The sequence below is a fragment of the Tribolium castaneum genome, chromosome 6 (assembly GCF_031307605.1).
Source record: "Tribolium castaneum strain GA2 chromosome 6, icTriCast1.1, whole genome shotgun sequence".
NCBI lineage: Eukaryota > Metazoa > Arthropoda > Insecta > Coleoptera > Tenebrionidae > Tribolium > Tribolium castaneum.
The window spans coordinates 12,318,079-12,331,353 of NC_087399.1; the positions used below are offsets into that span (position 1 = coordinate 12,318,079).

The 13,275-nt window shown below is 30.8% G+C and overlaps 2 protein-coding genes across 2 annotated transcripts; one reads left to right on the forward strand and one right to left on the reverse strand.

Moving 5' to 3' along the window:
- The first annotated feature begins 36 nt into the window (after positions 1-36).
- On the forward strand, positions 37-2,121 carry LOC657217 (uncharacterized protein). Its single transcript, XM_963688.5, has 3 exons — positions 37-171; positions 218-672; positions 1,931-2,121. Exons 1-3 carry the CDS (start codon positions 87-89, stop codon positions 2,051-2,053), a joined length of 663 nt encoding a protein of 220 aa, XP_968781.1. The 5' UTR covers positions 37-86; the 3' UTR covers positions 2,054-2,121.
- Usp30 (Ubiquitin specific protease 30) lies at positions 2,064-13,215 on the reverse strand. The gene is made up of 7 exons (XM_008200988.3): positions 13,040-13,215; positions 12,727-12,986; positions 9,210-9,379; positions 8,878-9,156; positions 6,270-6,488; positions 4,344-4,687; positions 2,064-4,289 (listed from the first exon to the last, which is right to left on the reverse strand). Exons 2-7 carry the CDS (start codon positions 12,983-12,985, stop codon positions 4,178-4,180), a joined length of 1,383 nt encoding a protein of 460 aa, XP_008199210.1. The 5' UTR covers position 12,986; positions 13,040-13,215; the 3' UTR covers positions 2,064-4,177.
- Positions 13,216-13,275: the final 60 nt, after the last annotated feature.

A 13,275-nucleotide genomic window follows, 5' to 3' on the forward strand; every position in this document is an offset into this window, starting at 1 on the left:
AATCAGGACCTGTACTTTGAGGTTATGCCGCAACTTCTGACCTTAAAGCAGAGATTAAATTAAGCCGATTGGTAGCAAACCTCGCAATGTCGTTTCCGAAAGAGCACCCTCGAAATTTAATTCCCGAATTATGCCGCCAATTTTACCATCTGGGGTGGGTCACCGGCACAGGTAAGCCCCCCTTTAATCCCTCATTCCCTCAATTTACAACCAACAGGGGGAGGTATCAGCATCAAACTCGGGGATGAAATCTACATCGCACCCTCAGGAGTCCAAAAGGAACGCCTACAACCTGAAGATCTCTTCGTCCAAGATATAAAAGGCGAAGATTTGCAGTTACCACCCCCCGAGAAAAAACTGAAGAAAAGTCAATGTACCCCCTTGTTTATGTGTGCCTACACGGCGAGAAATGCGGGGGCTGTTATTCACACGCATTCGAAAGCCGCTGTTTTGGCTACTTTGTTGTTCCCCGGGAAGGAATTCAAATGTTCTCATTTGGAAATGATCAAAGGAATCAAGAACCAAAAAACTGGGAAGAATTTGAGGTATGATGATACACTTGTGGTTCCGATTATTGAAAATACGCCGTTTGAGGAGGATTTGAAGGATAGGCTTGCGCAAACTATTGCTGAGTATCCTGAAACTTGCGCAGTCCTCGTACGTCGGCATGGGGTAAGTCAAAATCAGTGTTAATTTTGGTGTATTTCTGAATTTTATTACATGCAACCACAAATAAATTTAAAATCAATTCATAATACGCGCCATCAAATGTGACGTCACATCCTCACCGTAGTATTTGATGTCTCAAAACTATAAAAATGCCACTGTCGTATTTTACTATTTTCGGTTCACTTTCATAAAAACCATTGTGGTGGAATTGATTAACCCGTTACCATGACAACTCATATAAAAGTTAAAGTCAAGAGTACCCAATTTCCACCACAATGGTTTTTATGAAAGTGAACCGAATGTACATTATTTTTTTAAATAAGACTGATAAAAATGTAAAATAGTTATTAATGATTAGATCTCTTATTGAAACTATAAATTACGTTAGCAAAAAATCCCAACTCTACGAATTTTTTTTCGACCGATTTGCCTAATTTGAGTGGGCTAAAGCAAACTATGGTGGAACCTTCGGGGAACTAGAAAGTTGCTAGTTGAACATACAGATGATTCAAAAGTGTCAGACTAACTTCTAACTTCCGTATGATGATAAATGACATATATTAGCTGTTTCAAAACTATAAAAACGCCAACGTCGCATTTTCCCTCAAAATTAGCTGTTATAAATTATTCATGAACTTCAAAAAAATAATAGCTGAAGTAACTATCTGGCAATTTTATTAATCTTATTTAAAAAAATTATTCGGTAAAATGCGACGTTGGCGTTTTTATAGTTTTGAAACAGCTAATACAAAATTCAGATTTCATAATTTTTATTCCAGTATTTTGTTTAGTGTTAACTTCATGGTGAAATTTTTGACGTTTATAATTATCAAAGTAACTCAGTGATTCAATCGAAATAATGGAAGACGGAATAAAATTTTGTATTGTACGCGACGATAAAATTCTTGTATAATAAATAAGTGTTAATATTGTTTTCCCTTAGTAAAGAAGTCTTAATCATTGCTTTTATTTCCAATCTTATCTCGTGAAAAAAGGCTCAAACAATTTTTTGTAAGAGAAACTTTAACAAAGTTGGATTCTTTTATCACTAATTAAGAGTTACGATAATGAATAACCAAAAAAAATCTTAACTGTAACGCTACCAACCTATACAGGGTGATTTTTTAAAAATAAGCCACCCTGAATATCTCTGAGAATAAACAAACATTAAAAAATTGCGAGATAGGTCAATTTTTATTTAAAAATCACCCTGTATGTTAATGTAAAGTAAAAACAGTACAAAAAAATTTCATTGTTTCAGGTGTATGTGTGGGGCGACACTTGGCAACAAGCGAAAACAATGACAGAATGCTACGACTATTTGTTTGACATTGTAGTTCAAATGAAATCACATGGATTGGATTCTCTGGTCAACGCAAAATAAAAACAAAATATTATAAAAACAACAGCAATTATATTCCGATTTATTTTTAAATATACTCTATACAAATAGTTCACAACATAATTTATTTCTCGCATAACAATCGAATAAAATTGTACACTTCATACTTAAGCTAAGAGTCTTTAGATGTGAAGAGGAAAACTTTCAAAAATATACATCTGGTCAAAAAAATTGTGCAATACTCGTACATGGAGAGTAAGGACGGGGCATTGGGCAACTTAAATAAATGGCACAATAATAGTGAGTTTGAGTCATGTCAAGTACGCCTTCAATCAAAATTGTGGAGGATATACTTGAATTTTTGATGTGATTTCTGTGAAATCAAAATGCTTAACTTTGAATTGCATACCTTAGTGAGTTGTGGCACCAAAAACTTATTTGATGTCAATTTATTTCATTTCACTACACAAATATGACATGTTACAAGAAAAATAAATTTCCTATTTTGTCATTCATCGTCTACATTTATTGTGGAATTTTGAAAAAAAAAGAAAGATAGAAACACAAAACCTTCCCAATTCTAGTTTTCAAAATGTTTACAAAAACATGTTTCTCACAATGAAGGCAGTTCCAAATGAAAAAGACCTTCGTATTTCAATTTTATCATGATTTTATCTTACGATTTTCCAATGTTCTACGTATTATGATTTTACTTCTAACCATTTTGTTAATTTTAGATAAACCATTTTTTATGTACTCGTAGAATTTTACGCTTTACAATTTTAATTACGAATAATTTATGTTTTTTTTATTTTTCCTAGCTCTTACCTTTTTTGAGTAATATTGAAACAAACACTCCTAGAAAAAAATCTTTGGCTCAACATTTTTAAAATAACTACTAGTACTTCCACAGTAAATTATCTCAAAAATTCAAGTAAAATTTTGATTTGAAGGTTTATGTGACCGGACCATTTCTCATACAAGGTGAGTCTGTTAAAAGCGTTCTTTACTGTATTTAAAAAATTGCTATTAAACATTTTATTTTTTTTCCTATGCATGTGGATTTTTTCTGCCATTCTTTATAGAAAGTGATAATTAAACAAACTAAAATTGTAATTAATAGAACTTTTGTTTTAGAACGGGATAAAAAACAAATTTCTTAATGAAATTCATTATAATTTATTAATTAATATTATACGTGATTCTTGTATCAGAATTCTGAAAAAATGCACATGCCTAAAGAAAACAAACAAGTATTTAACGAAAAACGCTAAATTTTGGGTAATTATTAGTTTTTGAAGTACAGTGAGAATTTACTTTTAACGGATTCAACCTATAATGGGTTATTCTTTTCTTTTAACTTCCAATGCAGATACAGCTTTGACATTTTGAACAGAACCAAAATCAACCGTTCTCAATTCAGCCAAATTATTTTCAAAATTGCTGAACTATCGTAACTACGAGAAATTGGCGCCAATTTTGAAATAGTATTCAGTCATTTTGTCGTATTTTTTAATTCTCCTTCTCAAACTAAGTAAAACGTTAAGTTCTTTAGGCTATTAATTTTTTGTCGAAATTTTTATTATATTTGTTTTCCTATAACTTATATTAAACATGTACGAATATTTGCAAGCTTATCAACACTCAGTACTCGCCTCGTGCACTATGTTTGTTGCGTGGGTAACATACAACTTAACCCACTTGCAACATAAATAACAATTGTTTGCATTTTTATAACCAAAGGTTGAAGAATGTTCTAAGGTAGTTGAATATTGTCAAATTTCAAGGTTAATCTGATTTCTGGAAAGTGTAATAAGCCTATTTTTTCGATGGCAATCGAAAGAACATCAAATTTAATTTTAAACTTATACAGTTTATTGAAATAATAATAAAAAACGAGTTTTAGTCCTATATTTTCGATGTTAATTAAGGAAGCTTTGGAAAAAGACGCTAAAACTAAGATACTAATTAATAGTAACTAAAGTTCAGCTCATTTTCAAAATAATTTAGTTCAATTTTAATTATGGTCAATTTTCGAGCTGTATAAAATTTCAAAGTTAAAAAGTTTCTAATGGAGGCCGAAAAGAATCACCCTGTATATTAAATAGGAACATAATAAACCTAAAAATAAGCTTACTAAATGCGTAAAAAATCACAACAGAATGACTAAAATCCACTCAAATTGGAAGTTCTCTCATAAAAAAGCATATAAGCTGTACTTTGCAATACTTCGTCGACCATTACCTCGCGTATCTCTACATCAGACGTATAATACCACCTGTAATTAATTAACACATAGCTAGTGTGTTTGATTAAAAAAACAACAGTTTACTTGGTATTGTGGTGTCCCCTCCTATAAGTAATGAAATGTCCGGAATGTGCATCCCCTGTATGGACCACAACCGCAGCCAATTGGTAAACATTTCGAAATTCGTTTGCCATTTCTGACAAAGACCCCACACCCCATGACATGGGCATACTACTCGATAATGGGCTCCCACCTTCACTTGTACTTGTGTACACTGAATTGGTTAATTTTCGCTGATAATGAGCATGGACAAAAGTGTACGCTGCCAAAGACAATCGCATTGGAAATTGGACATAATCTTGGCGTTTCGATATTCCACCTGGCTGCCAAGTGTTACGAGATATATGTATGCAAAGACACACCGGGAGCTGAAATGTAAATTTTCGTTGCAGAGTTGGCAAACTAATATAGGTAATTTCGATATTTAGTAGTTAGACATTAGCTAGCTTGAAACACTTTGTAATTTAATTGAGTTAATCAAGTTATAATATATTCCTAATAGGTTCTGGAGTTCACCCATTACCATGAGATGTTCAATTCCACTAACACAATTTCAAACAGCAAAATTTTGTATTCAACAGTTAGAGTTTAAATAATATTAAAAAAAATGCAACTTATGTTTTTATATTTCTTTTGTACAACTCGACTTTTTTTTAAGTACAGAATTTTGTGCTACAATACAGGGTGGTCCACCCCAGCTCCTGTCTTCTATAGCTCAGTTCTTATTAAAGTTGGTGTTTTGTTATTTTGTAGATGTTATTTATACTCTAGGACACATTTCAGGAAATTATTTTTGATTATAGAGAGTGTCCTAAAAATGGTATGACGCCTTAATAATGAATTTTTTGATTGGTATGCTATTATTTTTTTGTCTTCATTATGAAACCTTTTTAGCTTCTTACATGTCCTTAAAGTTTTTTTCAAATCCGTTGAGGGATTACTGCTAAGAAATAAAAAAAAATCGGTTGTACACCTTTATTTTTAAAAATTAATAAAAAATAGAAAAGTGCTCTTTTGAAGACATTATTACTACATAAGCGTTAAACAAGGTCTAATACCTGTTTATTTCTATACCATTCGATGGGGAACTAACACGTTTGTTAGAATTAGAGATTTCCCAAGTCTAATGCTGTTCGTTATACATACAGCGTGGTCCACAACGCATTCCCCAGCGGAAATGTGCTAGTGGTAACAGGTAACAGCAATGGAGATGGCAAAAATGCACAAAAATAGGTCATTTATTTTATTCTTCGTTTGCGAGATACAGAAGTTTTAAAGTGATCAACCCTAGAAGCTGTCTCCCAGGAAAGAAAAATAATTCAAGTGCACACTTTTATTATCTGTTCCACCTATTTCTGGTTTCCTAGCAACATATTTGCAACTTTTTGCAAAGAAACTTTATATCAAGAATTGCCTAAACTATATGCTCCTTTCCGGTGGGGAGCGAGTTGTGGACCACGCTGTATGTAACAAACAAGTTTGATATAAAAAAAATATTTATTTATTAATTAATTGTAGGTAGTTACATGTGTAGATTAAACTGTCGTTCATTTAAAAATAAACGGTTTGATAAAAATTGATGTTTTTGAGGCACTGAAGTCTTGAAAAAATAACAACTCGGCTAGCACCTCGTGCGTCAAAATTTTCACTAGCACGATACTTACTTTCCACAGTCGTTATGTAATATACTATTTTAATATCATTTTTTTCTTAATAATTAACAGAAAGAAAATCAGTAAAAAAATGTTGGTTGTCATTTTAAAAAACTGAAAATGATGTAATTACTCCAAAACCAATAACGTCAAAGACGTCATCCATCATAGTTTTTGAAATAATTTTAAAATGTAGTATTACAAAAATTAACCAATCTGTTCGGGATTTTTTTTTTAAATAACAAAGATATGACTTTTTCGCGTTACTTTAAATTCAGTCTGATTAAAAAGTACTCACCTTTCCAAAATTAAGTATTTTAATTTGTTTGGACAAAATCGCCGGCATCGCCGGATCACGGCCACTGTTACAACCTTCACATTGAACGTCAGGTACAACTTCTGGAGTAACAAAATTCGTAAGTAACTGATGTAATTTATGTCTTCCCCAACCCAAATCGCCCGCTCCACTGGGTAATGCCAATGAAAGACTTTCAAATTTATCATAACGAACGCTAGACTAAAAAATACTGTCCATTCTATCGCTCTTCTAAAGTATACGATACAACACGAGTCTGCTTGAAGTACTTGCTACTCGAAAACTAGGAATCACACAGAATTCAACAATTGCTTTTAAATACTTTACTTGTTCTCTACGCATGTGAATTATTTTCATAATTTTTCTACAGTTCCTTACAATACATATTACTTAGGGTCGGTTTCACCAACCTCAGTTAAATTTATAAGCATAATAAATCCACAGAAACGATTGTTATAATCATAGCAACGATTGTTTTTAACTGTTCATTAAATTTAACTTAATTTCATTTAAAATATTTTTTGGTACACGTCCCTAAAATGGGTACTTTGGGAACTGCTTTGACTTCGCAAAATGTCATTTTAAAGGAAAAGTACTTAAAGTCGTCACTTTGCAGTCTCCGACTCATTTTGCGGACTCTAATTTATTTATTATTTGACAAAATAATTGTTATTGTTTCAATAAATCAGTCGTTGCTATGACTATCGATCGACTGCACTTATATTGGAAACGTAAAAAAAATACAATTTATTTGTTTTAGAGAGCTAGTACCAAAAAAGTTTGTATGCAACACTTCCGCAAAATTGTTTTAGCAGACTCATCTCATTATAAATGAATCCGATTCGTCCGCTAAAACTCTATTTTGCGGACTTGTTACATAAATAACTATTTTTGTTGGCAACATTTTAAGCCTTCTTTTTAATAACTGAATCCTAGATTATAAACACTATTATAAAAGCACGCTTTCCATAGCAACGTGTTTTAAATTTAATATAAAAATACGCTTCCCATAGCAACGTGATTTCAATTTAATTGAAATTGAAATGAAATTGAAAATTTAAAATAAAATAATAAAAAAAATAACTAAACTTAAAATACGTTTTGTACCAACAAAAAAATTTTGAATAAGACTCTTGCGAAAACGCTTAAAGTTCTCGGGTGTCTATGCAACTTGCTGAGGCTCGCTGCATACCCGACAGCCCTTGAACTTTAAAAGCTTGTGTTTTCGCACTTGTATTACTAATAACTATAAAATAGTAATAATCAAGTTATTATAATTTTTATTATCATTCTCACACAAACGATGTTTAAATGATTAAAAATTAAGATCGGTTTCAACAACAATAAATAAATTGTCGGTTAGTTAGACCAATAATTTTTATTATTATTAGTAATGCCATCATCCAAGTGTCAGAGTTTTCAGGTCGCATCTACGATCTCTGACTTGACCTAACGACCACTAGTAGTGTCCGAGACCGACGAAAGACGAGTTAATTGCGATGTTTTGGCATTACAATGACTATGATTAAGTGGGCTAAAAAGAGTCGAATTTTAGCCATTTTCTACAGTGATTTAAAGCCGTTTTAAGTAACACTTTTGGAACTGCTTTACAGGATACATTCTTCTATTTGGGCTGTTTTTTCGAAATTATTTTCTGAATTAAATAGTGCTATTGCCGCATTTTAAAAGACTTTCTCCCCTACAGCCCCAGTAGAAGAATGTATACTGTAAAGTTTCAAAAATCTTACATAAAACGGCTGAAAATCACTGCAGAAAATGGCTAAAATTTGACTCTTTTTAGTCCCCTTAATCACTAAATTACTAAATTTGCAAAAGTCGTTTGAATTCAATGAGTTTCTTATGAAAAACGTTATAATAAATATACCTGAAGAAGCGAATATTTACTGCATTGTTTCAATAGAATTTCTTGAGTTTTATTGAATTTCACTTTTTTACATTACTGTAGTAAACTCATATTTCTAATTAAAATCTTTTATTTAAAAATGTTCCTACATTCACAGAAAATAAAAAGTTTTACACCTGACTTAGGAACGATTTTACACTTTGCTTTGATAAATCAACGTGTTTTAGACTTAATTTAGATTTAATTTAACGATTTATTACTTCTTTTACTTGACAAATCTTTCGATTATCAAATTTCTCGTCGAAAAACACCTAGATCGAACAAAATAAACTCAAAAACACATCTCGATCTTACTTTTATAGTCTCTTTGTGTGTTATCTTGAAACAATGAATATTTAATGGGATGCACACGGTCAGTTAAATAAGAATGCATTAAAAATATTTTTCGCAGCTATAAACTGTGATAGACAAAATTTAATTAAAATTTTTGTTAAAAAAAAAGGAAATATGTAATAAATATAAAAATAATAATTTGACTAAACATAGTATATGAAACAAGCTATTATTTGTAAACTAGCGTGGTTACTACAAAGGATAATAGAAAAATTCTGAAAAAGTAAGTATTTAACAGCAAACGCTGAATTCGGTACGACAATTAATTTGGAGATATAGTAAATATTATGAATATATACTTTTAGCAGACTCACTCTGTATATAACTGGATACCTTATGTCCGCATTCAGTACACCTTAATTGACTGGTTAAAGTACCAGTAAAAGGATGTGAAACGGGCTGTTGTGGAGGTCCAGACATTTGCAAAGCCCTACAAGACCTAGAAATCCATCGATTTCGCCTAATTGCAGTTCCTCTCCAATTTAAACTGCTTGGTCTACATAATTCATTTAAGGACATAACACTGCCTAAAGTATTAAATTCGGAAGTTTCCTCTTCTGGTTCAGTGACATCCAATTCATTCATGCCCAAAGCATCGGATAAACAACCAGCCTAAAATTACGAATTAAAAGCAAAAATAAATGAAAGCGATTTTTAAGTATAACTTTTCTGGTAATTTTATGAGTCTCTTCGTCCAAAGTTGTTAGAAGCACATTTAGTAATTCGTGAGCGTCTTGCTCGCCAGCGGGGATAACCCAACCAAGCCGTTTTAAAGCATTAATAACAGCAGCTGGTGCGTAAGTTTCCTTAACGGACTTATTAGTGCCATTAACAACTAAAAATCACATAAAATCAAACAAATACAGAGTCTATTTATGCATGAAAAAAATAACATACTCGTATTAAAAATACTACTAAATACAGGGTGTATCAGAAATACGTGTTTTAATTTTAATAGGTAATAGAACTCAACAAATAAAACATCTTATCTTCTTGTAATTTTTAAATAAAAAATTCGCAAATTTACTTAAAATTCGGAAAAAGATAACATACTGAAACGTGTACTTGCCTATGGGTACAAAAATAAAAGCGTCGAACTATTTTCGTTATAATAGAAACGGACAATTTGAAAAAATTTAAAACCACCATGAAAATTGTTGCAATGAATTCAAACTAATTATTAAAAATTGACCGGCTCGTTTACACAAAAGAAAGGAGGAAAACAGTGAAAACTATAAATAAGAATTTTGCAAAACATTATATAAAAAATTGTTGTATTTGATGAGTTTTATTACGGTAGTAAAAAAACACGTATTTCTGATACACCCTGGATAGTCGTTTACGAGTGGGTGTTCCAAAATTTATTGATATGATTTTTTTAATGCCAATTTTTATTAATCAAACATTATACTCAGAAACGTCGATCACACATCAAACGTTTAACCATGTTTACAAAGATGCGTAAAATTGCAAAAAAATAAGTTTTGGTGTAGATACACGTTTTTTCTATTCTGAAAAATCATCCACAGTATTAAATTACCCAGATTCATTTACTTTTTTCCGGATGCCACAGTAGTTCGTAAAATAAATTTAGTAAATTAATTGTAATTTTTTGATTATGGATCAAATTAAAGTAAAAGTCGTAGGCTGCCTTTATTTGAAAAAAAAAAATAAATAAATAAAAGTAAAAAAATAAATATGAGCATTGAGCAAACTACTACCCGAAAAGAACCCGAAAACCTAGAGTATATTCCGAATTTTTTTTCTAAAACCATTACATAACGGCCCAATTATTTTTTTCGGAAAAAAGTAAATAATTAGATACGGAAAGTAGATACGGAAAGGGGTGTGTAATCGGTCTATATTTTTTTGTTATTTAAAATATTGCCATGCCGTTTTCATTATACGATAGATCGACTTAAAGTATACAGACTAAAAATATTTTTATTATACACAGGCTGTTGTATACAGAGTGGTGAACCAAAGTTATATTTTTTTAAATAGAACACCTATTATATTTTTGCATAATTAGATTCTACATAAAAAATAATGTAACTTCGTATAAATTATTATAGGACTAACTCCTTTCACTTCGCAATTATTCAACTTTTCGACAAATTTGCCACAAAAAAAAACTCAGAATACCTTGCAGTTTTAGCAAAGAGTCGACTTTTACTTAAAACACGCAGATAAGTACAGGGTGTGCCAAAACGAAAAAAGTTGAATAACTCATTTTTTTCAAATGGAACACCATGTATTTTTGACACGTGTCGATAGCATTTTGCATAAACTTATAACTCGATTTTATAATCTCAAAAATTACCAATATTTTTTTTAAAATGTAACAATACCAAAGAAAAACATAAGCAGAACATATGCTTCCTCTTTCAATTCAAAATATTCAAAAATGAGACAGTTATCGATTTTAGAAGAGGAAGGGGCAAATCCAATTATTTAAGAGTTAATATCTTAAAAACACCTAAATTTAGGTATGTAGGGTAATTCAGAGGTGTATCATCTCTTGGGTGAAGGTAAAGAACATACAACTGAATTAAAAGTTGTCAAGACAAAAAATTCCTTGAACAATTAACTTTTTTGTCATTTTAATCTCTTTTTTTTCATAATTATAAAAAATCTTTTGTTTCTTCCAAAAATCTCGAGTTCTTTTTTGGTTAAGGTTTAATTTCACGATTTTTCTTAAGAAATTAATTCGCATAACTTCTAAATGTAACGTTATTTGTACTATTGCTACTAAAAATATCGCATTCATTGTATAATAAGTAACTAATAACTAAGAAAACTTTGATTCGCAATTTTTTATTTAACAAAAATAAGTAAGTTTTTTGACGTTCAGATCATGTATTTTTTTAATTTAGTTAGCGTAAACGGCACATTTTAATAAACTAAATTTACAGGGTGCTTCAAAAGGTGCTTTGTACATCATAAGCATAATAAATACATCAATTTTCAACAGGTACCTGTTAAATGTTGCAAGATCTGTCGTTTCCGCTAAGTGCAAAAAAAATATGATCTGAAGTGAGAAAAACTTGAAACATTTTTCTTGTCATAAGAAGGTTTAATTCCAATGTCTTTTATCCCTAGCCAAAAGATTGTTCAATAATTTTGAATCATCCTGTGTATCTGTTGAAAAAATTCACTTATGTATATGTATAATCTTATGATTGCACTTAACAACAGTTGATCCGACACATGCCTATAAAAACTGTCATTTCAAAATTATTCTTACTAAGAACAACGGAATAAGACTGCCAAAATTATCAGATGAATATCTTAAAAAATTAACGTAATATTTAAGTGAAATACTCGTAGCATATGTTTGTCCGAAAACAATAATTTAACTAATTATAAAATAATTCATGCACTTAAAAGAATAGCTAATGTAATTCATAGTTTGAAACATTAATAACTATTTTACAATTTAATCAATCTTATATTTTTATTTTTATAGTTTTAAAACAGCTAATAATGTTGCCTTGCCTCATATTTCCTATATTTTTTCTTAAAACACCATTAATAACGCGGTTAGATATAAAAGGTGAAAAGAAGAGAACTGTAGACTTAATTTTGGCAGGCAGTAAAACTTCGAATCACAAATTGAATAAGTTGTTAATCCAAATGTAATCGAAGAAAAAGTCTCATTTTAATAGTTACACTACTAAATAGCCAAAAATATCCCGTGAAATTTTGAAACCAAAAACCAAAATTTGAACCATTTTAAACCTTTAGAAAAAAATGTCTAAAAAGTCACAAAAAGATTTCTGTGCTATAGTACCAGATTCTAAACAAATTTAGTGTGAAGAAAATCCACAAATTAAGAGAGAAAAAGAAAAATTTTCAAAAGTGACATTTTATGCTAATAAAGATTTGAAAAGTTCTGTATGTTCTGCTACGATTTTTGCGAGTATATTACAATACATGCAAAAGTTGCCTAATCGAAATATTCTCTTGCACTAGTTCGAGTTGCGGGGGTTCCACAGTAATTTAAAAAAAAAATTGTAATTGAGACAACAGAACAACTATTGGAAAAATTTTAATACTGGCATTAAAAACCAACTGCTAGGTATATTTAGTATTGCTATTTAAAAAACAAGATGAACTTTATCACAAACAGGTATTACAAAAATGATCACAACAAAATTTCTTTTGGTTCTTAATTCATACCTGATAAGACAGTTGCCAAAGTTCTTCTTAGGCTTGTTTCCTTCACACATCTGTCCTTTTCCAACCATTCAATAAATTGCGGACAAGCTGCCAGTGCATGCAAAACAGCATTGAGAAAACAGGTCTTCCCCAAATTGACCAAACCAGCTAAACGCCCTCGACCGCTACCAGACGTTGTCGCAGGGCCCCAAAAGACAAATGCACCAACAACTGCAGCTGCGGTCAAGCCTGCAGCTACCAGTATTCGATCAGATTCCATCCTAACACAAAATGCGCTTTAAAACATTGGGCTGTTACTTAACTCTAACCTCACTTTTTTATATCATAAAACACATATTCGCTTTCTTCAATATAAACCAGTCAACACGAAATTTAAAGTCTTGATTGTAAAACGAAAGTAATTTTAATAATAATAAATACTGTTGGATTTGTTTGAAGAATATTATTGAATCTGTCAAATAGCCAAACAGTATGACCAACTCTAACTAAACCGATACTGCGATTTTTCAATTTAGAACAAATTACTTTTTTAACTATTTTTTTGAAAGT

Bases quoted from the DNA above. Each gene is read 5' to 3' on its own strand.
- LOC657217 (XM_963688.5), top strand. From the start codon at position 87: ATGTCGTTTCCGAAAGAGCACCCTCGAAATTTAATTCCCGAATTATGC. The intron at 172-217 runs GTAAGCCCCCCT...TACAACCAACAG, and splicing joins GGGGTGGGTCACCGGCACAG to GGGGAGGTATCAGCATCAAA. The intron at 673-1,930 runs GTAAGTCAAAAT...TCATTGTTTCAG, and splicing joins TCCTCGTACGTCGGCATGGG to GTGTATGTGTGGGGCGACAC.
- Usp30 (XM_008200988.3), bottom strand. From the start codon at position 12,985: ATGGAATCTGATCGAATACTGGTAGCTGCAGGCTTGACCGCAGCTGCA. The intron at 6,489-8,877 runs GTATCCAGTTAT...AGTATTTTTTAG, and splicing joins GTACTGAATGCGGACATAAG to TCTAGCGTTCGTTATGATAA. The intron at 4,290-4,343 runs GTAAACTGTTGT...AATTAATTACAG, and splicing joins AGGGGACACCACAATACCAA to GTGGTATTATACGTCTGATG.